The sequence below is a fragment of the Notolabrus celidotus genome, chromosome 21 (genome assembly GCF_009762535.1).
Source record: "Notolabrus celidotus isolate fNotCel1 chromosome 21, fNotCel1.pri, whole genome shotgun sequence".
NCBI lineage: Eukaryota > Metazoa > Chordata > Actinopteri > Labriformes > Labridae > Notolabrus > Notolabrus celidotus.
In genome coordinates, this window is record NC_048292.1 from 13,338,747 (window position 1) to 13,365,363 (window position 26,617).

General features: G+C 40.0%; 3 protein-coding genes across 4 annotated transcripts; 1 reads left to right on the forward strand and 2 right to left on the reverse strand.

Moving 5' to 3' along the window:
- Positions 1 to 5,245: 5,245 nt before the first annotated feature.
- LOC117805195 (tetraspanin-7-like) lies at positions 5,246 to 8,386 on the reverse strand. The gene has a single exon (XM_034673854.1). It carries the CDS (start codon positions 8,020 to 8,022, stop codon positions 6,934 to 6,936), a length of 1,089 nt encoding a protein of 362 aa, XP_034529745.1. The 5' UTR covers positions 8,023 to 8,386; the 3' UTR covers positions 5,246 to 6,933.
- Positions 8,387 to 11,252: 2,866 nt separating this feature from the next.
- LOC117805056 (zinc finger protein 286A-like) lies at positions 11,253 to 18,647 on the reverse strand. Of its 2 annotated transcripts, none has more exons than XM_034673624.1 (9): positions 18,489 to 18,647; positions 17,762 to 17,964; positions 17,587 to 17,688; positions 17,415 to 17,510; positions 17,218 to 17,328; positions 17,010 to 17,127; positions 14,549 to 15,311; positions 13,053 to 13,102; positions 11,253 to 12,972 (listed from the first exon to the last, which is right to left on the reverse strand). In XM_034673624.1, the coding sequence occupies exons 1-9, from the start codon at positions 18,520 to 18,522 to the stop codon at positions 11,453 to 11,455; spliced, it is 2,997 nt and encodes a 998-aa protein (XP_034529515.1). In that variant the 5' UTR covers positions 18,523 to 18,647; the 3' UTR covers positions 11,253 to 11,452. The 2 variants fall into 2 exon arrangements, with proteins under 2 accessions (XP_034529515.1, XP_034529514.1); XM_034673623.1 differs by having other exon boundaries at positions 13,053 to 13,108.
- A 1,513-nt stretch (positions 18,648 to 20,160) lies between these two features.
- washc3 (WASH complex subunit 3) lies at positions 20,161 to 25,586 on the forward strand. The gene is made up of 7 exons (XM_034674078.1): positions 20,161 to 20,369; positions 22,006 to 22,104; positions 22,188 to 22,253; positions 22,344 to 22,515; positions 24,576 to 24,703; positions 24,785 to 24,849; positions 24,933 to 25,586. Exons 1-7 carry the CDS (start codon positions 20,319 to 20,321, stop codon positions 25,030 to 25,032), a joined length of 681 nt encoding a protein of 226 aa, XP_034529969.1. The 5' UTR covers positions 20,161 to 20,318; the 3' UTR covers positions 25,033 to 25,586.
- The last annotated feature ends 1,031 nt before the right edge of the window (positions 25,587 to 26,617 follow it).

A 26,617-nucleotide genomic window follows, 5' to 3' on the forward strand; every position in this document is an offset into this window, starting at 1 on the left:
ATGTCATTCAGGTAGCTATAACTCAGAATCGCTCGGCCAGAGGTCCCAGTGAGGCTCGGCCGCTCCCAGTGCTAAAGATTTACCACCCTGGTAGACGTCCAGCACAGCTCTTATCATAAAACCAAGACCCAGAGCTGCTACTATAAGTCTTTAACATGCAGCACTTGGTTTGAAAATGCCATCTGTCAGGTATGGGGTTATGTTCATCACTTTTTTTTGTTCCTTCAAAGAAGAAACTCTCACACTTCAACTCAAATCCAGGGTTTCAATGTATCACATAATGAGTTTCTGCTATTAATATATTTAATGTATTCAAGGACAAACAACCTTGACTTTCCCTTACCCCCGCGTCTAATCAATAACATATCCAGTAATAAGGCAAAGATTTTCTGTTTATTATAGAAGGATATATATTCAACTTGCAGTTTAATCCATGCTTGTTTGCTCTGTTGGTGATAGGCAGAATACACAGTAAATTATTTAACGTAGCATACATAACCAACAGGACAATCACAAGTGAACAAAGACAGGCCTTAACTGAAAAACAAAGTTGAAATGCGTGATACAAGGCTATAAAGATGTCAAATTTGACCTGTTAGCTTAAAACACATTGATAACAATGATACAACATTTATACAAAATGAATAGTTTGGGAAAGTATACCTTGCTGATTTCCCTTTATATGAGGACAGGAGTTCCAATATCATGTCTTTTACTTAATTTTAGGCTAGCTAGCCGCCACTTATAGCCTAACTAAGCATCAAGACTTGGATAAAAGAGAAATAGAGTAGATTTGCTAGCTTATGTCAACCATAGACTGTATAAAATATGGACGTAATTTTTTTTTTTTAAATTGGTGTGTATGTGGTTTCTGTGTTACATTTCAGTCATCGTGTCTTTTAAATGTAATGTAATGTGTTCAGGAACTAAAAGTTCATCTCTGTGAGTCTCAACAACAACAACCAAACAAAAGAAGACTGTGCTTTTGTATTAAATGAATTTATCAGATGACAGAGAAAAACAATAAATTATGGTGGAAATACTTGTTCAATAAGACAGCTTAAGTAACATTTTTCAAAATAATACAACTTATGACAGTATTTTTTAAAGGGTGAATTCACTAACCTCTATAAAATGCATCTCTTTTTTATGGCTAATATGAATCTACAGGGTTATGATTAGGGTAAGGGGTTAGGATTAGGGTTAGGGTTAGGGTTCTGATTAGGGTTAGGGTTAGGGTTAGGGTTAGGATTAGGATTAGGGTTAGGGCTAGGGTTAAGATTAGGGTTAGGGTTAGCGTTAGGATTAGGGTTAGGGTCAGGATTAGGGTTAGGGTTTGGATTAGGGTTAGGGTTCTGATTAGGGTTAGGGTTAGGGTTAGGATTAGGGTTAGGGTTAGGGTTTGGATTAGGGTTAGGGTCAGGATTAGGGTTAGGGTTAGGGTTTGGATTAGGGTTAGGGTTAGGGTTAGGATTAGGGTTAGGGTTAGGGTTAGGGTTAGGGTTAGGATTAGGGTTAGGGTTAGGGTTAGGGTTAGGGTTAGGGTTAGGATTAGGGTTAGGGTTAGGGTTATGATTAGGGTTAGGGTTAGGGTTAGGGTTAGGGTTAGGATTAGGGTTTGGATTAGGGTTAGGGTTAGGGTTAGGATTAGGGTTAGGGTTGGGGTTATGATTAGGATTAGGGTTAGGGTTAGGGTTAGGGTTTGGATTAGGGTTAGGGTTAGGGTTAGGGTTAGGATTAGGGTTAGGGTTGGGGTTATGATTAGGATTAGGGTTAGAGTTAGGGTTTGAATTAGGGTTAGGGTTAGGGTTAGGGTTAAGATTAGGGTTAGGGTTAGCGTTAGGATTAGGGTTAGGATTGGGGTTAGGGTTATGATTAGGGTTAGGGTTAGGGTTAGGGTTAGGGTTAGGGTTAGGGTTTGGATTAGGGTTAGGGTTAGGGTTAGGGTTAGGGTTAGGATTAGGGTTAGGGTTATGATTAGGGTTAGGGTTAGGGTTAGGGTTAGGGTTAGGATTAGGGTTAGGGTTAGGGTTAGGGTTAGGGTTAGGATTAGGGTTAGGGTTAGGGTTAGGGTTATGATTAGGGTTAGGGTTAGGGTTAGGGTTAGGATTAGGGTTAGGGTTAGGGTTAGGGTTAGGGTTATGATTAGGGTTAGGGTTAGGGTTAGGGTTAGGGTTATGATTAGGGTTAGGGTTAGGGTTAGGGTTGGGATTAGGGTTAGGGTTAGGGTTAGGGTTATGATTAGGGTTAGGGTTAGGGTTAGGGTTAGGGTTAGGATTAGGGTTAGGGTTAGGGTTAGGGTTATGATTAGGGTTAGGGTTAGGGTTAGGATTAGGGTTTGGATTAGGGTTAGGGTTAGGGTTAGGATTAGGGTTAGGGTTGGGGTTATGATTAGGATTAGGGTTAGGGTTAGGGTTTGGATTAGGGTTAGGGTTAGGGTTAGGATTAGGGTTAGGGTTGGGGTTATGATTAGGATTAGGGTTAGGGTTAGGGTTAGGGTTAGGAATAGGGTTAGGGTTGGGGTTAGGGTTAGGGTTAGGGTTAGGGTTAGGGTTAAGATTAGGGTTAGGGTTAGCGTTAGGATTAGGGTTAGGGTTGGGGTTAGGGTTATGATTAGGGTTAGGGTTAGGGTTAGGGTTATGATTAGGGTTAGGGTTAGGGTTAGGGTTAGGGTTAGGGTTAGGATAAGGATTAGGGTTAGGGTTTGGATTAGGGTTAGGGTTCTGATTAGGGTTAGGGTTAGGGTTTGAATTAGGGTTAGGGTTTGGATTAGGGTTAGGGTTCTGATTAGGGTTAGGGTAAGGGTTAGGGTTAGGGTTAGGGTTTGAATTAGGGTTAGGGTCAGGATTAGGGTTAAGGTTAGGGTTTGGATTAGGGTTAGGGTTCTGATTAGGGTTAGGGTTAGGGTAAGGGTTAGGGTTAGGGTTAGGATTAGGATTAGGGTTAGGGTTAGGGTTAGGATTAGGATTAGGGTTAGGGTTAGGGTTATGATTAGGGTTAGGGTTGGGGTTAGAACCAGAACCAAACTCATGCAAACCGAACCAGAACCAAACTCAAGCAAACAGAACCAGAACCAAACTGAAGAAACCAGAACCGAACAAGAACCGAACCAGAGCCAAACCAGAACCAAACTCAAGAAACCAGAACTGAACCAGAACCGAACTCAAGCAACCAGAACCAAACTCAATTAACCAGAACCAAACTCAAGCAACCAGAACCGAACCAGAACCGAACCAGAACCGAACCTAAGCAACCAGAATCGAACCAGAACCGAACCAGTACCAAACCAGAACCGAACCAGAACCGAACCAGAACCGAACCAGAACCGAACTCGAGCAAACAGAACCAGAACCAGAACCAAACTCAAGCAAACAGAACCAGAACCAAACTGAAGAAACCAGAACCGAACCAGAACCAAACCAGAACCAAACTCAAGAAACCTGAACCAAACCAGAACCAAACTCAAGCAACCAGAACCAAACTCAAGCAACCAGAACCAAACTCAAGCAACCAGAACCGAACCAGAACCGAACCAGAACCGAGCTCAAGCAACCAGAACTGAACCAGAACCGAACCAGAACCGAACCAGAACTGAACCAGAACCGAACCAGAACCGAACCAGAAACGAACTCGAGCAAACAGAACCAGAACGAAAGTCAAGCAAACAGAACCAGAACCAGAACCAAACTCAAGCAAACAGAACCAGAACCAAATCAAGCAAACAGAACCTGAACCAAATCAAGCAAACAGAACCAGAACCAGAACCAAACTCAAGCAAACAGAACCAGAACCAACTCAAGCAAACAGAACCAGAACCAACTCAAGCAAACAGAACCAGAACCAAACTCTGGCAAACATTATTAATGTCCTCAGTTCAGGTTGGCATTGAGAAAAATCAGTCCCTCAGCTTGGATGGGCTGATCCGATTTCTCCTCTCAGTGAGTATTTGCCCGGTCTCTGAGAAGAACCCTAACCCTCTCAGAAGGAACAGATGAAGCTACGATACACAGCCTCCCCTCCATCACCTATGTCCTATATCCTCACATGTGATTGGCCGCATGGCCGCCATGCTGACCAATCAAAACAAAGTTCTGCTGTGAGCAGAGCTGGGGCTGAGCACTGTGAGAGCTAAGCAGCAAAAGGAAAATACTGGGAGCCGGCTCTCTCTCAATGCGAGCCGGCTCTTCTGATTCACTATAAAGCATCGGCTCTCAGAGCCGCAGCTTTTAATCATGACACATCACTAATGTGCTTAATCTGTGTTACAATTATGAGGGGTCCTTGGACAATTTTCTCACCTGTAAGGGGTCCTTGGCTCCAAAAAGTTTGAGAACCCCTGGCCTAAATGAACTTAATATTCCCACCCCTAACACATGACCCGTAAATAACCTATTTAACTGACCCCACAATAAACCATATCGTAAACAAACAACTAAAATATACAAACAATAAACTACTCTAAACCTCAAGAATAAGATACAATAAACACTTGAATCCTTCATGGCTCCTACAGTAGGTTTAGTGGAGCATTAACTCGTTAAACTGGGGAAACATCTCGTCTCGCAGCATTAAAACTCTCCTACAACTACTGAAAAGGTAATGACTACATATATTTTAAAGAAATGTTTAAAGCTAGCTGTTTCCCCTGCTCTCAGTCTCAATCATAGACTGTATGAATAATAGATGGTATTCGTGACGTCACCCATCTGTTTCGGAAACGCTGTTTTGAGTCCAATCATCGGCGGCAGCCATATTGGAAATGTTGAACTCAACATAACTTCTGTTGAGCTAGTGTGACGTAAAGAGGTGGGCTTTGAGCCTCGAAGCCAACAGCTACAGTGTTCCCGCCTGTCAATCCAGTCAGCTGTGCCTCTCCTTGGAAAACTTGTAATCAAAACATCTTCGAAATCACACCCGTACAGTGTGTGCCGATTGAGAAATGAGCTATCCAGACTACACTCGTCTTTTGTACCAGGCTGTAAACATGTTTATTTCTGCTGTAAAGATCGTCTTTTTTGAATCTGTGTGTATGTGGTTTCCTGTACTTCCGGAGCCAGCCTCAAGCAGATCCTCGATGAACTGCAGTTTTTAACACTTCCACATTGGTTTCAATTCTCACGGCCGGTGGTTGTGTCTCTATGCTAAGCCAAGCTAACTGGCTCTTGGTGTTAGCTTCACATTTAGCATTCAGATATGAGTAGTAAGTAATCATATGCCCCTTCATAAAAACAAATAAGCGAATACGTTTATTTCCCAAAGATTTTTATTGAAGTCAGCTTCAGTGTCATGTGGAAGAAATGAAATTCACATCTTATTCAGACGCACTGTTTCATGCTAGCAGTCTGTCTTAAAGGCCTGTGTTAGCATTGTTCGAGTGTTGTTCTAAAGGGTTATTCACATTTACTGATTTTAAACAACTTGTGCTTCAGAATATACAGAGACATCTGGAAGAAACTATTTTCAAAGCAGTCATTATGTTGCAGCAACTCAACACAGTGCAAATGATCACTGTACAGCCTCTCAGATGTATCAACAGCTTAAAATATGACAGACAGCATTAGATTATTAAGCTCGTTTTTAGCAGCACCATCATAGCATAGTGTAGTCTTTGTGATGGGAAGACTCAGTGATGTAGATATGAACATCTGCTGAACACAGGCAGACTCAATCATGTGAAGTGGAAAACTGCTGGTGAATATTTCTGTGCATTCATTTTTGAGGTGTACTGAACACGGTTCTCAAAAGGGTCTCAGGGATCATTTTCCATGTGTTTTCATACATTCTATATATAGCAGCGTATTAACCCATGCATTGTATTTACACTGTTAATTAACAAAGCTTTCTTGTTAATCAGGAAAAAGTACTGGAATCTAGTTTTTGATATTTACAGTTCTGCTGTCTAATCTGACTCAACCTCAATTTAATGATGCTACATTTACTTTGCAGGTTTGAAATGAAATTAAAGCTCCTGTGAGGAGTTTTTCCACTGGCATTGAAACCAACTGAATTTTCTACCGTTAACTCTTTATGAGCTACAACAGTAAGTGAAACCATAATCGACATGATATATTATTACTATTTTGCAATTCCGATGACACTGCTGCAGCGAGGTAGGTGTCAGAATTGATTTAATACACTTTCCCAAACATGCCTTGTTTACATTTTCCAATCCTGGCGGTACTTTTGACTGTTAAAGGACAGTGGGATGATAATTTCAGTAGAAAAAACAACTTACACAAGCATTTGACAAAATCAATGAGAAAAGGGAGGTTCCAGTTTGTCCACACAGGGGCGCCAAAAACAACAAAAGTTCCTCACAGGAGCTTTAACCACTCATTTCACCAATTCCTCAGAACAACACCGATTCAAAGGAACATTTTTTTGGCATTGTGCAGAAGACAGGCAAAATGAGTACAAGAGTTGCAAAGTGTGATGAGAATTATTTTTACCACTTACTTCCATGTTGATCATGAGTTATTAGTAATTCCCACCATAGTACAAAAAATGTCTTTTGGATAATCTAACAATACTGTTGGGTTACATTACCATATGTTGATACCACATGGTTTAGTCTCTAAATTCTGATTGACCCAGAAACTGAAAATATTTTTTCTTAAAGAATTTCATAATTTGGTTTCAAATCCAATTTTCAAGCTGGATGTTAGATTTCAAAGCTTTGTTGAGAGCTCTCATGTGAGAGCTCATGTTCTTTGGTACCAATTGAATAGAATTTTTCAATGGAGAATTTTCATGTCCATCCAAGCCTTGAAAAGCCTCCTAATGCATATAAACTTGCATTTTCTATGCATTCAACTGACTTGGTTAGGAAATAAGACACCAAACTTTGCAACTCTATGGCTCTTTAAGTACATAGTTCATTTCCAATCCTTGTTATCTACAAGTTGGTTACTCTTAATGTTCATCGTTAAACTATTAATGTGCCACCACACGGTGACGTTGTCTTGGTGCCATTTTGTTGGCGAGCAGACAAGCCAGTGCAATGCCTCCAATTTGGGTAAAAGCCAATCCTAACACAGTAGCGGCAATGTGGAAGACGTTGTCGTTGACCATACTAAAGACTTTACGAAAACAGCCGTGTGGATGGATTCCTGCAGCTTCTACTTCTTCAACGTAATCTGGCAGAAGAGGTCGATTCTTGCAGCCCTTGCGCCTCACGCAGCAGCTGTCGGGTAAGGATACCGCGCTGCCGTTCTCGTTAGGTAAGAAGCTCATGTGCTGGATAGCCCAGTCTGAAGTGAGCCAGTCACGCCAACCTTCAGCTCCACAACACTCCAGGGCCCTCTGGAGGCTGTCTAATGCATCAGCACGGCCTTCATCTTCAGTGTAGCCGGCCACCGCTCGCTGTAGGCCACTGCGAAACCCCCCAGCAATGTCTTCGCGGTAGAAGAGACCTGAGAGTCCAGCTGCCAACCCTGCTACAAGCGCAGCGAGTTGAAAGAACCCATAAGCCCTGAGGACGCATGGTAGATTTGCAGCCACCCCAAGGCAACCCAGGAACCCCCAGGTGGTGACGGCAGCCCCGGTCGACAGAAGAATGAGAGGGGCGTTGGGGTAGCGGTTGGCAGACAGCAGCATGAAGTCAGCCAGGGAAATCTGCGCCCAAACCCCGAGAGTGAAGATGGCCAAGCCAGCTGCCCAGAAGAGGCAGCTGAAGGCTAGAAGACCCAGGCGTAGAAGGTGCATGACTCCAACTGGGCGGCAGCAAGGTGGGACAGCGCCCACAGGTGGAGGTGCCGGTGGAGCCAGGGAGGCCTCTGAGCCGATGGACAAGGAAAGTCGCTGCTGCTGGTGGTGGAGCTGCTCCTCCTGCTCCTGGTACGGTGGCAGCAGGTAGCCGGGAATCGCAGAGGGCCGGCGAGGAGGAGGAGGTGGAGTGAGCAGATCAAGACCCCGGGGTGAGGAAAGCCTTCGCACAGCCAGGCGCTCGTGCTCCCAGTCCAAGGACCGTCTGCTCGGGCTCGGACGGGCTGACAGCGATCCGTAAGGCAATGCGAAGCTCATGATCACAACTCTGGCTTTATGTACTCCACTCTCTCTCTCTTTTTCTTTCTTCTACACACTCCTCCTCTCTCTTCCTTCCTCTATCAGTGCCTTCACTCTGGTCCTCCTGCAACACAGCCCCCCTCCTCTCTTCTTTATGACTGGTTATTAATCCGCCGCCGAGACCACCAACGACGACTGGACTGTAAATCACACTGATGGCTGTTGCGTCGCGCCGTTATCTGCATCCGCAGCCTCCTTGTTGCCAACCGATTTATTTGTTTATTACGGGCTTCTTTTCCACTTGCATGGTCAATAGCTCATCAAATTCCTCCTTCGATAGTCCCATCCATGCATCTGCTCCCTCACTGCCTCTCTCTCTGGCCAAGACAAGAGGTGATTGCAGTGGAATGGACCCTCTATTTGTCCGTGAACACCCTCTCTCGGTGTGGAGGAGCGTCCCTCAGAGTTTTATTATAGTCTCCTTGTAGAATAAAATGCAATACAAAGAACTCTCCCAAGTTTTTCTTGTTTGACATATTGACAAATAAAAATACACATTTGTTTTGTGGAATAATCTGAGTTAAGGGTTTAACATGAAGCTGGTGTTAAATTACTTAGTGCACCTTTTTTTCCCCCCCACTTGTGGACATTCAACAGTAAAGACATTCAAAATAGAATTATGCATCAAAATCATCCACTTGGGTCATCTTGAATAATGGCTGTATGTCAGATGTTTGCTTTGGAGCTAGATCTTCCCATTCTTTGGGATCTTTTTTCCCCAGTATATGTTAATTATGTTTTTGAAGTACAAGTAAAACATACAAACAAAAAAAGGTAGACCAAGAAAGATAAAAAGTTATTTAAAAAAGTTATTATAATTAACAACATTATAATAAAAAGAAGTAAAAAAAATTCAGAAGATTAAAATCAACCATAAAATAAGAGATTTAAAGAGAGTAGGGTATAAAATAATTCCTGCCCAAAATAAGAATCAAGAATCAAAAACATTATACTGTATATCCTGTATAACTTTAACCCACCATCAGGCCAAAAGCAGTAAGAAATGTTACAGAGCAGGGCTAATATGTGCTCTGTATGAGTCCAAGGTCTAATGATGCGTTCACACCAAACACGAATGGAATCATTCCCGCATCTGTATTCGTGCGAATAGCGCGATCTTTCGTGCCTGGTGTGAACGCACCATAATAAAACTGGTCTTCTGGAGAGCGTAGAACCCATGTAATATAATCTTTTGGAATACTATGTTAATCCTCCTGTTATGTTGCGGGTCAAAGTGACCCTTTTAAAGTCTATTTTAGGCAATATATGCCTTCCAAACCAGCTACAAGAGGTGTCTCTTGTTAATTTATCAACATCACTTCGTAAAAAAAATAGAAATAAAAATGTAAAATAAAATTGACAAAAAATAAATGTCATGTAAAACTGCTTTATTTATATTTATGGCTTTCCAATGTACATTATAAATAGTTTTAACATTAATTTAAATGAAAAATGAGTGAGTTATCCTCAATGAACCATGATCTGGGAGAATTAAAGAACACCAATGGACTAAACCTTAATTTAAATGGTTGGTAATGGAGTTAAAAATTAGATTTAAAAAAAAATGTGTATTGGGATTTTTTTGCGGTTCTGACACTTTTGGATAATTTAATATGCCCTGGGTCAAATTGACCCAGGAACATTATTGCTGTTCCAGAGAAATGAATAGAACAGGAGGGTTAAAAAATGACCACACAAGTACCTATTTGTCCACAGTGGTCTCCAAAGTCAACGTAAACCAGAACTTGCTCATGGTACCATTACATGCTGATGAAAAGTGACCATTTTCCAATAATGTTTACCACTTTCCTATTTAAAATTCAAAATAAATTGTAGAAAATAAAAATAAATCACCACTTTCAAACAGCTGAGCCCTCCCACTTTAAACCCATCTGTCACTGTGCTGTGCTGCCCTCATGTTGAATGATTCCTGCTCTCTACAGACTTCCCTCCAGTCAATCCTCTGCCCAATCAAAGCTAATTAAAGCCTCTCAGTTAATTGAACATTTAGATTTCTCTTTTTATAGGGACATAAACAGTGACATGATGACAGAGTGGGGACTAGACGGATAGATTGGTAGAGCGAGAGGAAGGGTAGATGTGGTTTATGCTACAGCCTTAGATTCATAGTGTTGCAGAGAAGAGTTTAGAGACTGATTATAATGTCTCATGTGTGATTTCTGAACACTTCAAGAATTAAAGCACCTTTCTCTCCAGTAAGCATGGTGAAGGCAGATGGATTTTACCACCAGACGGCTGAGGTCTGAGGAGGAAATGAGGCTATTTTTATGGTGTTTGTAATTAATCTCTGCTCTTTAACCACCAGCTGACTAGGTTTTATGTGCACCCTGGACAGAAATGAAGGAAATACATCACCTGGCAGTCCCAGGATGTGATATCAAAGAAACCTCCGACACAGCCCATTAAAATGCAGATCAGGGGGAACCAGAGGGCTATTTTTGTAGCTGCAGAATCACCCTTTTAAAAAGAGACAGCATTCAGAAACTCCCCATAGCTTCCAGAACTCAATGGTTTTAAGAAAAGTTTGACATTGTAAACTCCACAAACACTGACATGTTCAGCTGAAGGTCTCCAGTTAAACTTTTAAAACTGTAACACTGGTAGAGACGCATTTGCGGTGGGCTGAGAGAAGACTACTGTACTGAAAAATACACATACATACAAAAAAGATTGAACTTCAGGGCCACCGTAGAGATGACTTAAAAGGTCTAACACAAAACTTTGTTACAAATTACACTCTGTGACCAAAGAGGACACAAAGTGTGATTATCTGCTGCAAGAAACTTAACATGAATTAGCCTGTGATAATTCATCATTAAGTACTATTCTGATCATAACTTGTCAAAATAATTCCAAAAATGTAGGATTTTAAACCCAAAATCAAGCAGAATTGATCATAACTTGTGAAAAAAGGGGATAACACTTGTACAAATTAGTTAAAAGCAGGTCGGCTAAAAAGGTGCAACATTGAATCTGGTGAATCTTTCTACTCTCTTGTTTATAAACAGACAAATCGGGTCAAAATTGACACAGGCGGACTAAAATTGCACGCACAAGAGAAGAAAATACAAGGATTGAGTTTGAGTGCCCAACTCATGCGCTTAATTATAAACTAAAGAGGCTATTAGATGGTTCATGCTGTGAGAAAGAATCTTTAATGAAATGACTTAATTTAAACACTGATCTTTATTTCAAATAAGCACGTTTAAGGAAGTAAACATAATTGTTGGAAGAAAGTTGGAAAAAGAGGTTAAAGCTGGAAGTGTTAAAGTGATTTGTCAAGTAGCAGCAAACAAACATTTCTCTCCTGATGAAAACATGTCCAACTTCTTTTATCATCACCACAAACTGAAGTCTTTTGTGGGATTTAATGTGATTCCTCAGGCTGTGTGGTGTCCACAGACCGTGCAGCGTCTCCCTCCTGTCTGTGCGTCTCCATGTGTTTCTTCAGCTTTGCTTTAGATGCAAACGTCTTCATGCACTTCTCACAGTACGGCTTCAGCGGCCTCAGCCCTGAATGGCTGCGCTTGTGTCGCGCCAGCTCCGACGAGCTCTTGAACTTGAGCTCGCAGACGCCGCAGGGATACGGCCTCTCGCCTGTGTGGATGCGCTGGTGCAGCTGCGCCTCGCTGAGAGTGAGAAACGACTTCTCGCAGTGTCCGCAGGGGAACGGTCTCTCCCCCGTGTGGATCAGGTTGTGTCTGGTGAGTGCGTACGGCTTCGTGAAGCCCTTCCCGCAGAAGGTGCACGGGTACGGGCGAGCGCCTGAGTGGGAAATGATGTGCTCTTGTTGGGTTTTCTTGCTCTTGAAGCGCTTGTCGCACTGATTGCAGGGGTAAGGCCGGTCGTCCACGTGTGACCTGTGATGTTTTGAAAGCTCCCCCTGCGACAAGAAGCCCTTCCCGCACTGTGAGCAGAGAAAAGGTTTCTCCCCCGTGTGCATCCTCTCGTGTCTGGCCAGCACGGACAAGAGAGTGAACCTCTTGGGACAGTGAGAGCACTGGAAAGGCCGCTCCCCTGTGTGCACTCTGAGGTGTTTCATGAGCATGAAGCGCAGCGAGAACCGCTTGCTGCACTGACTGCAGTGGTACGGCCGCTCTCCCGTGTGTGTAGACAAATGCCGCTTCACATCAGATCTCCTCGTGTACGTCTTCTCGCAGTGGGGACACTTGAACTGACGTTTCACTTGATGCATCTGTCGATGCTGCGAGCGCGCTAGCAGGGAGTCAAACCCCCGGCCGCACTGCTGGCAGATGTAGCTTTTACTGGTGACATGGGACTTCCTGTGCTCGAGCAGCTCAGAGGACGTGGGGAAGCTTTGGCTGCAGATGGAGCAGATCTGAGGCAGCTGACTCTCCTGCGAGTGAGACTTCTTGTGGTGGACGGTGAGCGCGCGGAGATTGGCGAAGGAGCTCCCGCACTGCTGGCAGGAGAAAGAGATGTCAACGCCGTGGTGTTTGCTCTCATGCTTGGCCAGATCCCACGAGTGCTGGAAGGTTCGGTCACACTGCGAGCAGTGAAACGGTCTCTCTCCGGTGTGGGTGAGCTGGTGCCTCCTGACATCTGAAGTCCTAGTGAACGTCTTCCCGCACGTCTCACACGTGAGAGCCTTCTGCTTGCTCTGCGGCTGAGACGTGTTGACTTTGTCTTGATTGTCTGATTGCTCTTCTGGCTCCTGATTTGTGTTGCCTTTGGGGAAAAGTTTAATGGATGTAAAAATCTCATCCGTGCTGGAAGGAGACGGAGTAAACTTTGCTCCTGAGAGAGTCCTGTACTCGTCAGTGCGAACGCTCTGCATGTGGAAGTGAGGGGGGCTGTTTTCGTCTGAGGTGTGGAAGGGACACTGAGAGCAGGTGAAGATGATGGACGACATGTTGTCTGAATCACCTGCAATTAAAAATATGAATCAATAATGATAAGAAAGAAATGTCCAACATTTCAATTACTTTATGTGTTCATAAAATTACCTTCAACTCCTTTGATGGCTATAACAGAGGGGGCGACTGAAACATCAGCTCTGCTCCTGACAAAAGAAGAACGTTTGTTAGGATATTAACAATAAAGATCACATTTCTCGTCTCTACTTCCTGAAATAACCGTGCTTTGTTCCCAGTTTGTTGTTATCACTGATATCAGTCTTGTATGGATGGAGTTCTGAAGCTAAGGCTAGCTACTGATTATCATGGCAAAGCATAAAGACTGGGAACAAGCGTGAAGAGCTAGCCTGGAAGCATGCAATGATAAAGTCTACCAACCAGCATCTCCAAACTTTACAACTTGGCGTGTCTTTTTTTGTTTTAATTTTTCCAGACAGCATAAGCGCACCGGAGAGTTTCACCGGACGTCATGTTGTTTGTGATTTCTCTGATTTAAAATCATCCAGCATTATCCCTATCTTTGCTCATTTCAAGTGGCTTTTATTTTGAAATGACACATCAGAATGACCTGTGATTGGTTGGATTACATTATGAGCTAATGTGAATTATAATGAGTCAGTGAAAATTTTAATTTACTTTGAATTTATCCAAAAACATTGTAATATGCTGAATTTCCAATGGATTTTATTTTGAAATTCCAAATCAGACACAGCTCTGATTGGCAGCAACACATTTTTAGGTGTTCCCTTGTCAGTCTGAATTGAAATATTTTTGAGGTAACAGGGTTGTTAATGTCAAATATATATTAATTCCCTGGCAGTTGCACATTTTCATATTACAGACGTCTTTTATTTTGAAAATCGTTGGTACATTCCTTTTCCGGTTGAATCTGCCGTTTCGGGACTTCGTCTCTTGTAAAAGTGTTTCTGATTTTGTAAGTTTGTTTTCTTAAATGTGATATTTTTTTGGCCTTGATAAAAGTGTTTTGCTAATGTCATTTTTTTTAAATAAAATGTTAAATCTACTGCAGCATCCAATGTTCTCAACGCCATAGCCAGACTCCCGACAGACCACCAGAGTGCCCTCTTCCTGATCGGGGACTTCAACCATTTATTTTCTACATAGCTTATTCTGTCTTCTGTACATACTTTAATTATCAATATTTTCATTGTATTTGTATTTATATCTTATTAATTACTTCTTCTTTTAATATTATTTGATATTCTTAATTATTGTGTATAGGAGCAACTTTGATGACTGAATTCCCCCCCAGGATAAATAAAGTATTTCTGGATATTTCTGGATTTCTGTTAATTTGTCTCCAACTTTGTAGAAGTGTTTTTTCCTTTGTGAATTTGCATTGCACTTCCCAGCCACCATAGATTGGTTCACTCTTGCTGGGGAGATGCTTTCATACGACACTCCTCCCTTTCATGTACACACGCTCAGCTAGGTTAACAGTAGCTGAAGCTTCATATTCGGGGATTAGACATCAAAGTGGCTTCTCATCTTAATCCGATGAATTCATTTTCAATGCAAGCATAACAAAAAGTCAAACTTGTTGTCTGATCTAAAACGAGGCGTACATTTTCATCTCTTCAGTTGCGTCTTCTGATGATTCCCCGTCTCTTTGTGTGTCCTGCCGGCTGCTCGAGGTCTTCACATTCAGACGAGATGATCGTTGCACACTAGCTGAAGAAGGAGACGGTTGTGTTTCATGGACTGGCTCTTCCGCTTTCGTGTCTTCATTTGCAGAAAAAGCTTCATGATTATCTTTCGAGTCCGTGCAGGAGTCCACATTTATCTCTGCATCTTCATGCACATCCTCCTCTACCTCCTCAGTAATGTTTTCTCTGCTCTTGTCATGTGTTTGTTTCTCCTCTGGTGCATTCACTGACTCAATCTCTTCATTGATTGACGACTCGTTACTCTTTCCCGTTTGTCCCTCCTGACTGAGACTCTCCTTCCTGAGCGCAAATGTTTTCGCCAGAGTCTCCAGAGCTTTCGCGACATCCGCTGTTTCGCTCGTGTCCTCTGCCCTCGAGCTGCTGGCCTCCTCACTGCAGGTGTTCTCCGCGCTCATGGCCACGATCTCTTCTTCATAGAAGTCCGTCTGAACCTGCACCTCCGCAGACTCGACCAATTCCTCGTGGGCTTCAGACGCTCCAACTTCCACTTCAGTGTACACGGCTACAACACTGTACTGCTCTGCTCCCACAAAAGTGACGGGGTTCAGCACGTTGGCATAGTTGTGGATTGATTCGAGTCCAACAGAGATGTTTGTCTTCTGTGACGGAGGAATAGACAACGCGGACATGATGCAGCTGCCGATGGTGGATGATGGGCCATCTGTAAAAATAAACAAACAAACAAGGATTTTACTGTCAGATGATGTAGATGCAAAAACAAAATGGAAGGATTGTTTAAAACTAACATATAACATAAGCACTAATGAAAATCTATGCCTTATCCAGTATAAGCTAATGACAATAATGTACTATAGTAGAGACAAAATTCATAAATTTGACCCCAGCCGCTGAGACAGATGTTTAAAATGCAGCTCCTACAGCGACTCCCTCATACATGCCTTTTGGTATTGTGCCAAAATTAGGGCAACTTGGGATGATATTGAAACATGGATGTCTAAAATATGTGATTATAAAGTTGAGTTCTCACCAGTAATTTGTCTTTTCCAAAACTGTGGCCAAATAAGACCCCCGTCTGGATGTAAGAAACTGATTCCAGATTAAATAATGCACAAAGCAAAACTAGCCAATTATGGAAAGCTTTTCTGACTTCAATGGTGGATGAAATATCCTAGAGAGGACACAATGTACTAAGGGGGCGGGGCTTATCTACCCAAGGTTTGTATGTGATGTCAGAGAATGTGTGCACAGGTGTGTGGATGAACTTAAAAATATCTAAGTTATTGAACAGTGTTATTTATTGACACTTAATGGGGGGGGGGGCTGCCTTTTAGTGTTGTTTTTTTTTTTTTTTTTTTTTATTTTGTTTTGTTTTGGGGGGGGGGGGTTTAGGGTTTTTTTTGTTTTTTTTTGTCTTTTGTTTTTTGTCGAAAGGGCCTTTCGACAAAAATTTGGCTGTGCTGTCTGTTGATAGTATATACCCTTCAATATGTATGTATCATTTATAGTGAATGCATTTCTTGTGATGAAGTCAATAAAACCTTAAATAGCAAAAAAAAGAAAAAAGAAACTGATTCTGAAAAATTGGAAAAATAAGGAAGCACCTACGCTTCACATGTGGAAATCACTCATGAAATATTATCTGAACATTGAAAGGACAATATCGGAGGACAGCAACAAAAGAAAACTATTTGACAGTATATGGAGGAAGATTTATGAAGCTCTGTAGACGAGGGAAGCCACAAAATCACCCGACTACCATAAACTCTAAGGAGCCCCCCTCAAACTTGTTGTATTAACACAAGTGTGTGTAAGTGTTTGGTTTTGTGTTTGCGTGTGTGTGTGTGTGTTGGTGTGAGTCTATATGTCAGTGAAGGTGTATGGTGGACAAGTGTAAACATGTCAGAGTGGGTGTAAGGGATACAAACTACCTGTGAGATCAATTTAATGTAACTATAATCTGAATGAATAACACAAACAGATCTATGAAATTAAATTTGATTTCCTTGTTTGTTTGGTTTTTTTTGCTTGTTTGTTGTGTTTTGTTTTTTTTTACTTTTTTGGAATTAAGATGACTAATTATTTGAATCACAGAATGTACTGATGTATTTAGACCCTTGCACACTCAATAAAATAAAATAATATATATATTTTAAAAAAAAAAGGATTTTACTGTCAGATTAAAAGGATAGGGGCCCCGTCCCAAAGAAAATAGCCTAGCTTGCCGGACAGTCCTCTGAGAATTTTCTCATTAAAGGGGAAGAGCTCATCGGCACTCATAGTGGCTAGCAGGAGCAATAGTGTAATGTAACTCATACGACCCCACTTCAAAAAAACTGAAATATCCCTTTAATGTCACGCTTTTCTACAACTTTTAATTATTAGTCTAAGCTCAACTCACATGGCATTTTCAGCAGTCCTAACCCCTTGTAGTGTTTAAAGATGGAGCTCAGCTCTTCAGGTGACGACTTAACACATTCCTCTAAAACAGAAGGCGCAGCGCCGAGCCATGCTGCAGTCTGTAATCACAGAACAGATGTGTTTAAATTAAGGCTGAATGGTGCATATTTATAAATGTAAAACAACCTGAGACATCTGGATGCGCAGACCTGTTTCAAGTCTGGGACTGGGAGCAGCTTTTCCAGCTTCGACAGCAGCTCCCACAGTAACACATGAAGAGCAGCATCATACTGTGGTCCATATTCTACTGGAAACACCTCCTGTGAAAGATGGTACACTTTTTAGTTTAGTAAGAAGCTTCTCTTGGAGTATTCTGAAGATAATAAAAGTTTAAAATCTGTCCGACCTGGAAGAAATATGCTCTCTCAACTGGATCTTTGAGCAGACTCTGAACAAGTGCGATAAAGGTGGCCTCTGTTGTCTTCACTTCTGCATCCCTGTACTGCCACAGATAGGATTTGTGTCACTGAATGATCATCATAATTCATTTTTATAAGTTATCTCTCCACTGTACTTACATCTGTCTGTGTAGGGGTCATAGGTAGTCTTTCCAAGCAGCTCTGTATCGCTTGAGAATCAACAGAACCCCGAATTGAGCCTTTGCAAAGCTCCAAAATCAACTGAAATATCAACAAATTAATGTTAAATTAATTCAGTTATCATGTTTGATCAACATATAAAACTTCTACTCACCCTCGCTCTGAGACCCAGGATTAACTGAGCTCTCTGTCTGTGGTTGATGAGTCCAGGGACAGCCTCAGTCACCATGAGCACAAACTCCTGGAGCCTCTCGTAGTTCATCACATCTTTCTGCTTGGCCAGCTGCCACATAGCTGCAGAGAGGAGCTGCAATGGGGGCACCAGGAGGCGAAGAGATGGAAGAGGCAGGCTTTGGTCTGAAATATACCAGTGTGATATTAGAGATGGACCATTGGGGGCATCATTGAGCTGTAAACTAAAGACAACACCTGCAAACAATCTTTGCAACAGCAGAATAACTGAATGCATTTTTTAAGAGCTTATTTTTCATGCTTGTTAACAATTAATATAAACTTAAAAATGACATAAAGGTTGTATGAATTTGCCTAGATGAAGATATCCTCACAATCTACCCAGGTAAAACTACTGCAAAATGGCTATGAGACTGTATAATTGCTGGACAAGTCTATTCCTATGAATTGCAAACTCGCAAAGCGTCAATGTCTCTGTGGCTATTTTAACATTTTATGCCAATTAAGTGTCATATGTGATATTAATAAATATTATATGAATATAACTCGTAAATCTGTAGTGCATTAGCAACAGGGTGACAGTTTATAGCAGGTATTTTATCCAGTAAATAGACGGGTCCCGCTAGCTGTCTGATTCACATTAACACAGCTGTCTTAAGGTTACAGAGGGAGATTGTATGTGTACATACCATTTAATTTCTCTGTTGGTCCAATAACATCCATTAGTGCAATTTTAAATCCTGTGGCGATCAGAAATTATTGTACAATAATGTTGTTTGACTTTTCAGGCTAACATGCGCTGATGGTACGCAAGCGCCCGTTTCCTCAACTCGTCTACAGCATTTCCTCTTTCAAAATAAAAGCATGAATTTTTACATTTGAATTGATTTTATGTCTTTATTTCGAACATGTAAAAGTAAAATAGAAAAAAACAACATACAAGTAAAAAAGAAGAAATAGTAATACAAAAAAACACCCCAAACCTATCAGTTCCATTAGCAAGCACTGAAACATTTTACTTTACATATGCGAAAAGGAGTAGGAAGAAGTGAAAACTTATCTAATCCAACCCCCTTATTCACTATTTTCTGGCATTATACAGGTGCATTCTCAAAAAACAAATCTTCATATTTACACCCACAATCAAAAGCAAACCCCTAATGATTCTCAACACTTGTCTTCTTCCTTGTACCTCATGAAAATCATTTCTTTATACCTCTTCTTGAACTTAATTATGTTATGGCATTGCTGTAGCTCCATATTGAGACTGTTCCACAGTTTTACTCCACAGATTGAAATACAAAAACTTTTCCTTGTGGTCCGAACACTCACCATCTTAAATATTAACTTCCCTCTTAAGTTATAACCCCCTCTCTCCTTCAAAGAACAATCTTTGAATATTTCCTGGCAGAAGATTTTTCCTTGCCTTATACACATTACTGTGCTTTAATATACAATATTTTACCCACTTTCCTCATCCCTTTTGAAATTATTTAGTCCATATGTTACAGTTCAATTTTCTGAAAATATTTGCTCACATTAAATCAAGCAAACATGCAATCTTACGTTTTTTACGGCATCTGTTTTAAGATAAGATAAGATGAGATATTACTTAATAGATCCCTGGGGGGAAATTCAGATGTCTCAGCAACCCAGACATAAGTACAATCAAGAAAAAATCCAATAAGGGAAATAAAATAAGTAAAAATAAAAATAGATAGAATACAATTTAGATATATACAATGTTATAAATGGAATTTAGATGTATACAAATGTTAAAAATTGATTAAATAGCAGTAATTACAGGCGGTATTAAAAAATGTTCAGTAGTGACAGGTTGACATGGTGTGATTATGGGTGGTAATGACAGATTAAGCAATATAATAAATAAATATGGGTATATAATATGACCGTAAGTTGTGGTAAACAATAATAATTTAATATAAAATAATATAATATAGCAAGATAATTATATAATATAATGTAATTTGCATTATAATCTCATCAGTAGTCAGAGAGTCAGTACAGGATGAGATGAAGGAGTGTGACAGTCGTAACAAGTTGTTTTCAATTGTTTACTCGAGATAATATGCCGAAATGATGATAAAAAATAAAGCAGGACCAAACTAATAAATATAAATAAACACTAAAAAAATAAACAGATTAAATTATATGTATATATATACTGTATCATGTAGAATTTTCCTGATAAATCCTGCTGTTTCAAAGAAAAATAAACAAACAATACTCTCAATTGTCCACGTAACAGATATATCCAAATACTGGAAAGAAGAAAAATAAAAAATGTCTGATTTAAAAATAAAAACTTGTCGGCTTCTTCAAACCGGAAATGTCCTCCTGACGTATGTGACGTCATGACGTGATCACACAGTCCAGAGTCACATGAAACATTTCACAGAAGATGTTTTAATGAACCCATTTCTGGCTCTTTTGGAGGAAAACACTAGCTGTTTTAACTGAAACAGCTTTTTAATTTACAGGAAGGTTTAGACTCCGACATGGACGAGGACGGGCTGCCGATCGTCGGGTCTGGAGTTGATCTCACAAAGGTTTGTTGTTTAGTAGAGAGTTAACATGCAAACCGTAAGCTAACTGGTTCTGCTCAGGGGTGATACAATGAGGAGAAACGAAACAGAGAAGCATTGACAGGCGAACATTGTTACTCTGTGAAGCACGTTGGACTGTTATAAAAACATTAGTGCTAAAAATAACCTCACCGAATGATTTGTTAGCATTAGCAAGCCGACATCATGAAGCAAACATTTGTTTCCCCCCATTGAGTTTCTGCAGTCTTCAAAGGGTTAAATTCAGTGTTGTGTCACATAAGGTTACCTTAGTATGTGACACCAAAGTCCTCCAACAGAGAGAGTCCCACACACTTTGAAGGCTGTTCACTTTATAATAGAAGTGAACTGACTGGTCAAATGCACCTTGTCTTTCTTTAATCTGTTTCATCTGTTTAGTCAAGTTTATGCACACACACCGTCACAAATGTACATCTATATATATTCAGTAAACATTTTCACAATGGTTGGATGTGTGGAAAGGGGTGACCCCAAGGAAGCTATGTAAAGCTTTTAATAGGGGGCCCAATTTACCACGAATAAAGTGGCAACAGATAAGATACAACAACAGACAACAAACACACAACAGACAACAAACACCCAAAAGACAATCCCAATGTTGTTGCTACATACATAGATAAGTGGGTGCATTGATATGATCAGTAAATTAATCATACATTGCCAGAAGTTGTAATTTTAGCTTTTTCTTGAAGATGGAGATAGAATGTTACATTTTTCTTTACTCTGTTTCTGTGTGCAAAAAAAATTTATGTGTATGTGTAAAATATTATACAATTTTAGAGCTTTTAGCAAGACCAATGTTTGCAGGTAAATGACTTCAGAGTACTTGTATACTGAAGAGGATTATTGTTGTTTTATGTATAGATGTATTTATGATTATTGTTGTTTTATGTATAGATATTTGTATGCACCAACGGAGCTGTGCTCCTAATTTAATTGTATGCAAGTCACGCAATGACAATAAAGACATTCTATTCTATTCTGTTCTATTAGGGCCACCAGAGAAATAAAAAAAAATAAGATCAATTATTATTATTCTGAGAAAAAAGTCAGAATTCTAAGAAAAAAGTCAGAATTCTGAGATTAAAGTCTGACTTTAATCTCAGGATTCTGACTTTTCTTCAGAATAATGATAAAAAAAATACATTTTGACTTAATTTTTTTCTTCCAGTGGCCCTAATCCTCTTCTGGACTTGCATACAGCAAATATTTATAGATTTTTAGCAGTTATTTTTTTAATTGCAAAAACATGATTTTAAATGCATTAATTATCCATTTGTATTTTTTTAATATACTTTTGAAATATTTTTAAATTTAATTTGTATTTAAAGGGACAGTGCATATTAACGAAAATTTCAGCACAGCATCCATGTAAATATGCCAGAATTAGTCACTAGGCTAATTTTCATCTGTAGTCCCCAGCATTACAAATGATAAGATAAATAAAAACAGACATACTTAAAAAAAATTGTAACTTGTAAAACAGAAAGTATTTGACAACATGTACTTTGTTTAAATTCTTTGTTTTAATGATAATAACAGTGTCCTCAGTTCATGTAGCCTTTAAATCCCTGTAATTGCTTTCTATGCTTTCCCTCAGGTCCCTGCCATTCAACAGAGAAGAATTGTCGCCTATCTCAACCAGTTTGTTGTGCACACAGTCAGATTCCTTAACCGCTTTTCCACAGTTTGTGAAGAGGTTTGTTTTATCTCCGTGTTCTCTCTTTAAACGCACCATCTCTTAAACAAATTCCCTGAGCTGTCAAAACTCCTTCTCCACAGAAACTGTCAAACATTTCACTCCGCATACAACAAATCGAAACAACCCTGTGTATTTTGGAAGCCAAGGTGAGTTCTCACAGTCATTCTCTCTGCAGCTGCATTCATGCTGTGTTCATGCACTAATTGTGTAATCAAACATTGTGATGCTGTGGGCAGTTGTCCTCCATTCCTGGGCTGGAGGATGTAACAATAGATGGACCCAGTCAACAGCAGCAGCAGCAGCAGCAGCAGCAGCAGCCTGCTCAGGCTAATGGACCCACCACCTCCATTCAGAGCCAAGCGAATGTTCCAGCAGCAGCAACAGCAGCAGCAGCAGCCCTGCCTCCCCAGAGGTAAATGCAAAGACTGTACAGAGACAAGCATATGTAGGATGACGTGTTTGATGTAGAGGACAGTTCTTGATGTAGTTCTTACAATGTGTATATTGTCATTAAAGGAATAGTTTGAGACTCTGGGGAATAGTCCTATTCACTGTCTTGCCTTGAAATAACTCAAAAGATTTAGAGGACTCTTGTGTTTGTGCATTAAATGAATGTGAAGCTAAATGCTGTAAATGGTTTGCTAAGCTTTGCATAAAGATTTTGTCCACTGGTGACAAAATTCCCCGTCAGCCCAACTAAAGCACACCAGATCATCTGTTATACTGTATGTTGTACATTTTATTGAGTATTCTCTAAGAAGATCAACATGCACTTGGAGAAGTGTTAGCCCACCTAACACCCCCTAAAACCACAGCTTATTATTTAAAAATTCAGATTCAGACTACTTTATTTATTCCATATTTCCTTTTATATATATACCTTGATTTTTACCGTCCACACAGACCATTCACTCATTTAAAGACAAGCAACAACAAGGAGCACGTCCCTGTCAATAATTAAGTACATTGTCAGAGATGCACACTGGCACCCCCCTGTGGCCCCACACAACAAAATAGAAATTCAATTCAATCAACTCATTTTATTTGTCATATGTATTAAATTGTACAGTGTATATTAAATCCAATGCATGCTGCCCTGACACCTTCTCTTTTCTTGAAACCTGAATAAATGAATAAGATAAATAAACGAGTGACGTAAGAATAAAAGGCACCTTCCTGAAAACAGTGTTAAGTTAAGAACATTGATAATAAATACATGAATTAGGCACTCTGGGATGTATCACACATTACATAATGTGACCACATTCTGTAAATGTATATATATGCAATGTATTCTGCAATTTTGTTTGTGTACAGATAAAATAAAGCAGCACAGTGTGCAAATATATCAGCTCTAGAGCTGCTAGTTGATGGATGTTTGAACATAGCATTGCATTGACTATATAAATATTGACGACACGTCCCCTGTCTGAAAACTCCCATTATATAAAAAAAAAGAAAGCCAAAATACTGCTGTGATATAGGGGCTGACATATTGTGCTGGTAATGTATTTTGAAGCTGAAGCGATCTGGCTTGTGGAGTCGCAGAATTGATAACACTCCTTTTCCACTAACTACATTAATATTTAATATACCTCACTGTAAAGTGTCCTTGAGTGCTTAGAAAGGCGCTTTAAATAAAATGTATTGTTATAATTATTATTATTATTATTTATACTTCCTGATAAAATGTCAAAGATCCCTCAGGTGGGTTAAGTCCACAAAAGAACACATTCATGTGTTGATATGAGGCAGACAATCAAGGTTATGGAAAGTTAATTGACTCTTGTGTTAGTAAGCCTGTATTTGTTAATAGGGCAGCTGTCAATCATGACATCACACCCCTTGTTTTAACACCAAATAACTAATTATAACCAAACTTCCCTGCTTTCACATAACTCGGCATGATAAGAACTAACTGTAATCACAGAAAACATGTTTGAGAAAAAAGTAATTGGTGTGTATTTTAATTTGAAAGTTTGACCCATGTTCCATCTGTTGTAATGGAGGAGGTGGGCTTTATGGTGTATTTTGCAAACAGTCACCAGGGGGAGCTCTAAATGTTTGGTCTTCACCTTTTGGAGGAGTTATGACCGGTTTTGAATTAGTCACGATCGTATGGTCACGAATCAGCGGCGCTCGTGCATGTGTGTGGGGGTGTCGTTTTGGAGGAGCTCCGAGGAGAGGGGGGGAGGGTTTAGACAGAGTCCTGAGGAAATGCTACATTCAAATTCATGCTAGTTTTCCGTAACTACCAACCCTAGCTTTAATTGTAGTGCTCAGAGGAATGTTGTCTAGATCTTCTCATCAAGTTTATCAGCAAAGTTCCTGGAACCATAAAGTATTCATTCATTGCACCATATCACCATATCCACACAAATTAAAGTACAACATTTGATATCCTGTGTTTTCTTAATTGCTTGTCACTCCATCACGAATCCTGAATTCCATTTTTCTGTATTTCATGGCGCAGCCTGTTCAGACCACACCAGAACCAACGATAACAGAAACAATAGAGGAGAGTGCCGCCACAGAGAACGTGATGACAGTGGCTAAGGACCCACGATATGCCCGATACCTGAAGATGGTTCAAGTGGTAAGGCCTGCTTGAAGATTATATGGGCCTTCAAGATTAATCACTGCTGTCTGTATTTCAGTATGTCTTTATCTATGACAGGGAGTTCCAGTTATGGCTATAAGGAATAAAATGGTTTTGGAGGGACTGGATCCAAACCTGCTGGAGTGAGTGATTTATGATAAACAACTCTCTACATGTGGGTTTCTTGAATGAAATATCATAACACTGACTTATTCTTTGATGACAGCACACCCGATGCCCCGATGCCCGACGGAGCAGCAGGAGGCACTGAAGATCAAGAGGTTGCAGCCACCAGCTCAGACAGCGAATCATCTTTCAGCGATTGACCTGTCTCCTTCACCTCAAAAGAGCTCCCTGTAAAGACCATGCGACTCTGTGTACACCCGAACTCAGAAAAGTATGTAGCTGTGCCTGTAAAAAAAACTGAGGAGGTGCAAATGCAAGTGCCTGAAGCGAAGGATTCAAACCAGTGTGATTGTCCAAGCTGAAATAGTGAAGCTTCTTGTCCATCAGTGACTTCCATTTTGATACATTTTGCAGTTTTAAAAATCAATGTTTCGAAAAAAATATCTTGATTATGACAGCAGTCGTCCTTGGCAGTAGCAAGTGATTTTTTTTTACTAAAATAAATACAAGTGATTAAAAACTGTCGACACTACCGCTGATTTTCTGGTACATGATTGATATGAAATAAAAACATGTTTGTTGGATTTTTTGAATGTTGAACTCATAAATTGTAATTGTGTGTAAAAGACAGCGTCAAAATATTTGTATGTCACAATAGAAGTGTCATCACCTCTTCCAGCATGTGACTTTCCATCTCAAACATCAGCTGTTGATCTCATGAGTGTTTTATAAATTATTGGTCCAGAAAACTTTGGCTGCGTGTTGATTGTCTCTTCTTTTTTTTCTTTTTTTTACATCAAAGCAGCAAAAAGATTTTTTTCTTGTGTGTGCTTTAAATTTAAACTGTATGTCTCATTACAGATTATAATAAACTAATTGCATAGCAGCATACTTTACCAAAGTGATACATTTTCATCCCTACTAAGAAAGAGGATGTTTTCAAAACCGCCTGCTATACTAGCAGTACGTACTGATTTAGCCAAAATCCATATGTAGTATTCAGAATGTGAACAAGCAAAATCTGCAGTATGCCAAAACTATGCAGATGTACTAATTCGGGAAAATTTCTCAGTATGCAGCGCACCATTCTCCCTCACGTACTGTACTAACGATCTGCTTCTTATTCTTCATATATGACGAGGTGCACTCAGTTTTTAGGTGCTGTGAAAATTATTAAATTCCATATAAACCACTTAACTATTTAATTTATAAGTGGATGCTAAAGAAGCAGTTTCTCTATCAGCTTGGCCGTTGTTTACTTCCACTTACCGAAACCGGAAATCCAGTGACGCCTGACCCAGCATACTGCAAAACAGATCCAACAGAACAGTCATACTACATACTACCTTCAGATGCAGTATGCAGTACGTACTTGATGGTGATAACAGGTAATCCTTAATATAATATGAATATTGTAGTTCCCAGCTCTGGATTGACTCCTAATCATCTCTAATTCTTCATTTTGATATTTAGTTATACACCGTGTTCCAAATTATTATGCAAGTTGCATTTTGGTGAATATTTTAAAAACTATGTTAACAGTCGTTTTCAAATTTGTTAGGAAGTCAGATAGTGAATATATTTCTTCAACTGTGTGGTTAAAATTATGCTTTTCGGCTGTATTTTTAAATAAATGCAGAATCTGCAGAAATGAGCGTGCCAAATTATTATGCAAGTTGGTGATAAGAGCATATAACTTGTGAAAATTAAAAACTAGGCACCGTTTTTAACGTTCTATTGATTGAAAATAATAATATTTACTAGAAATGTATTCAAACTTCAACA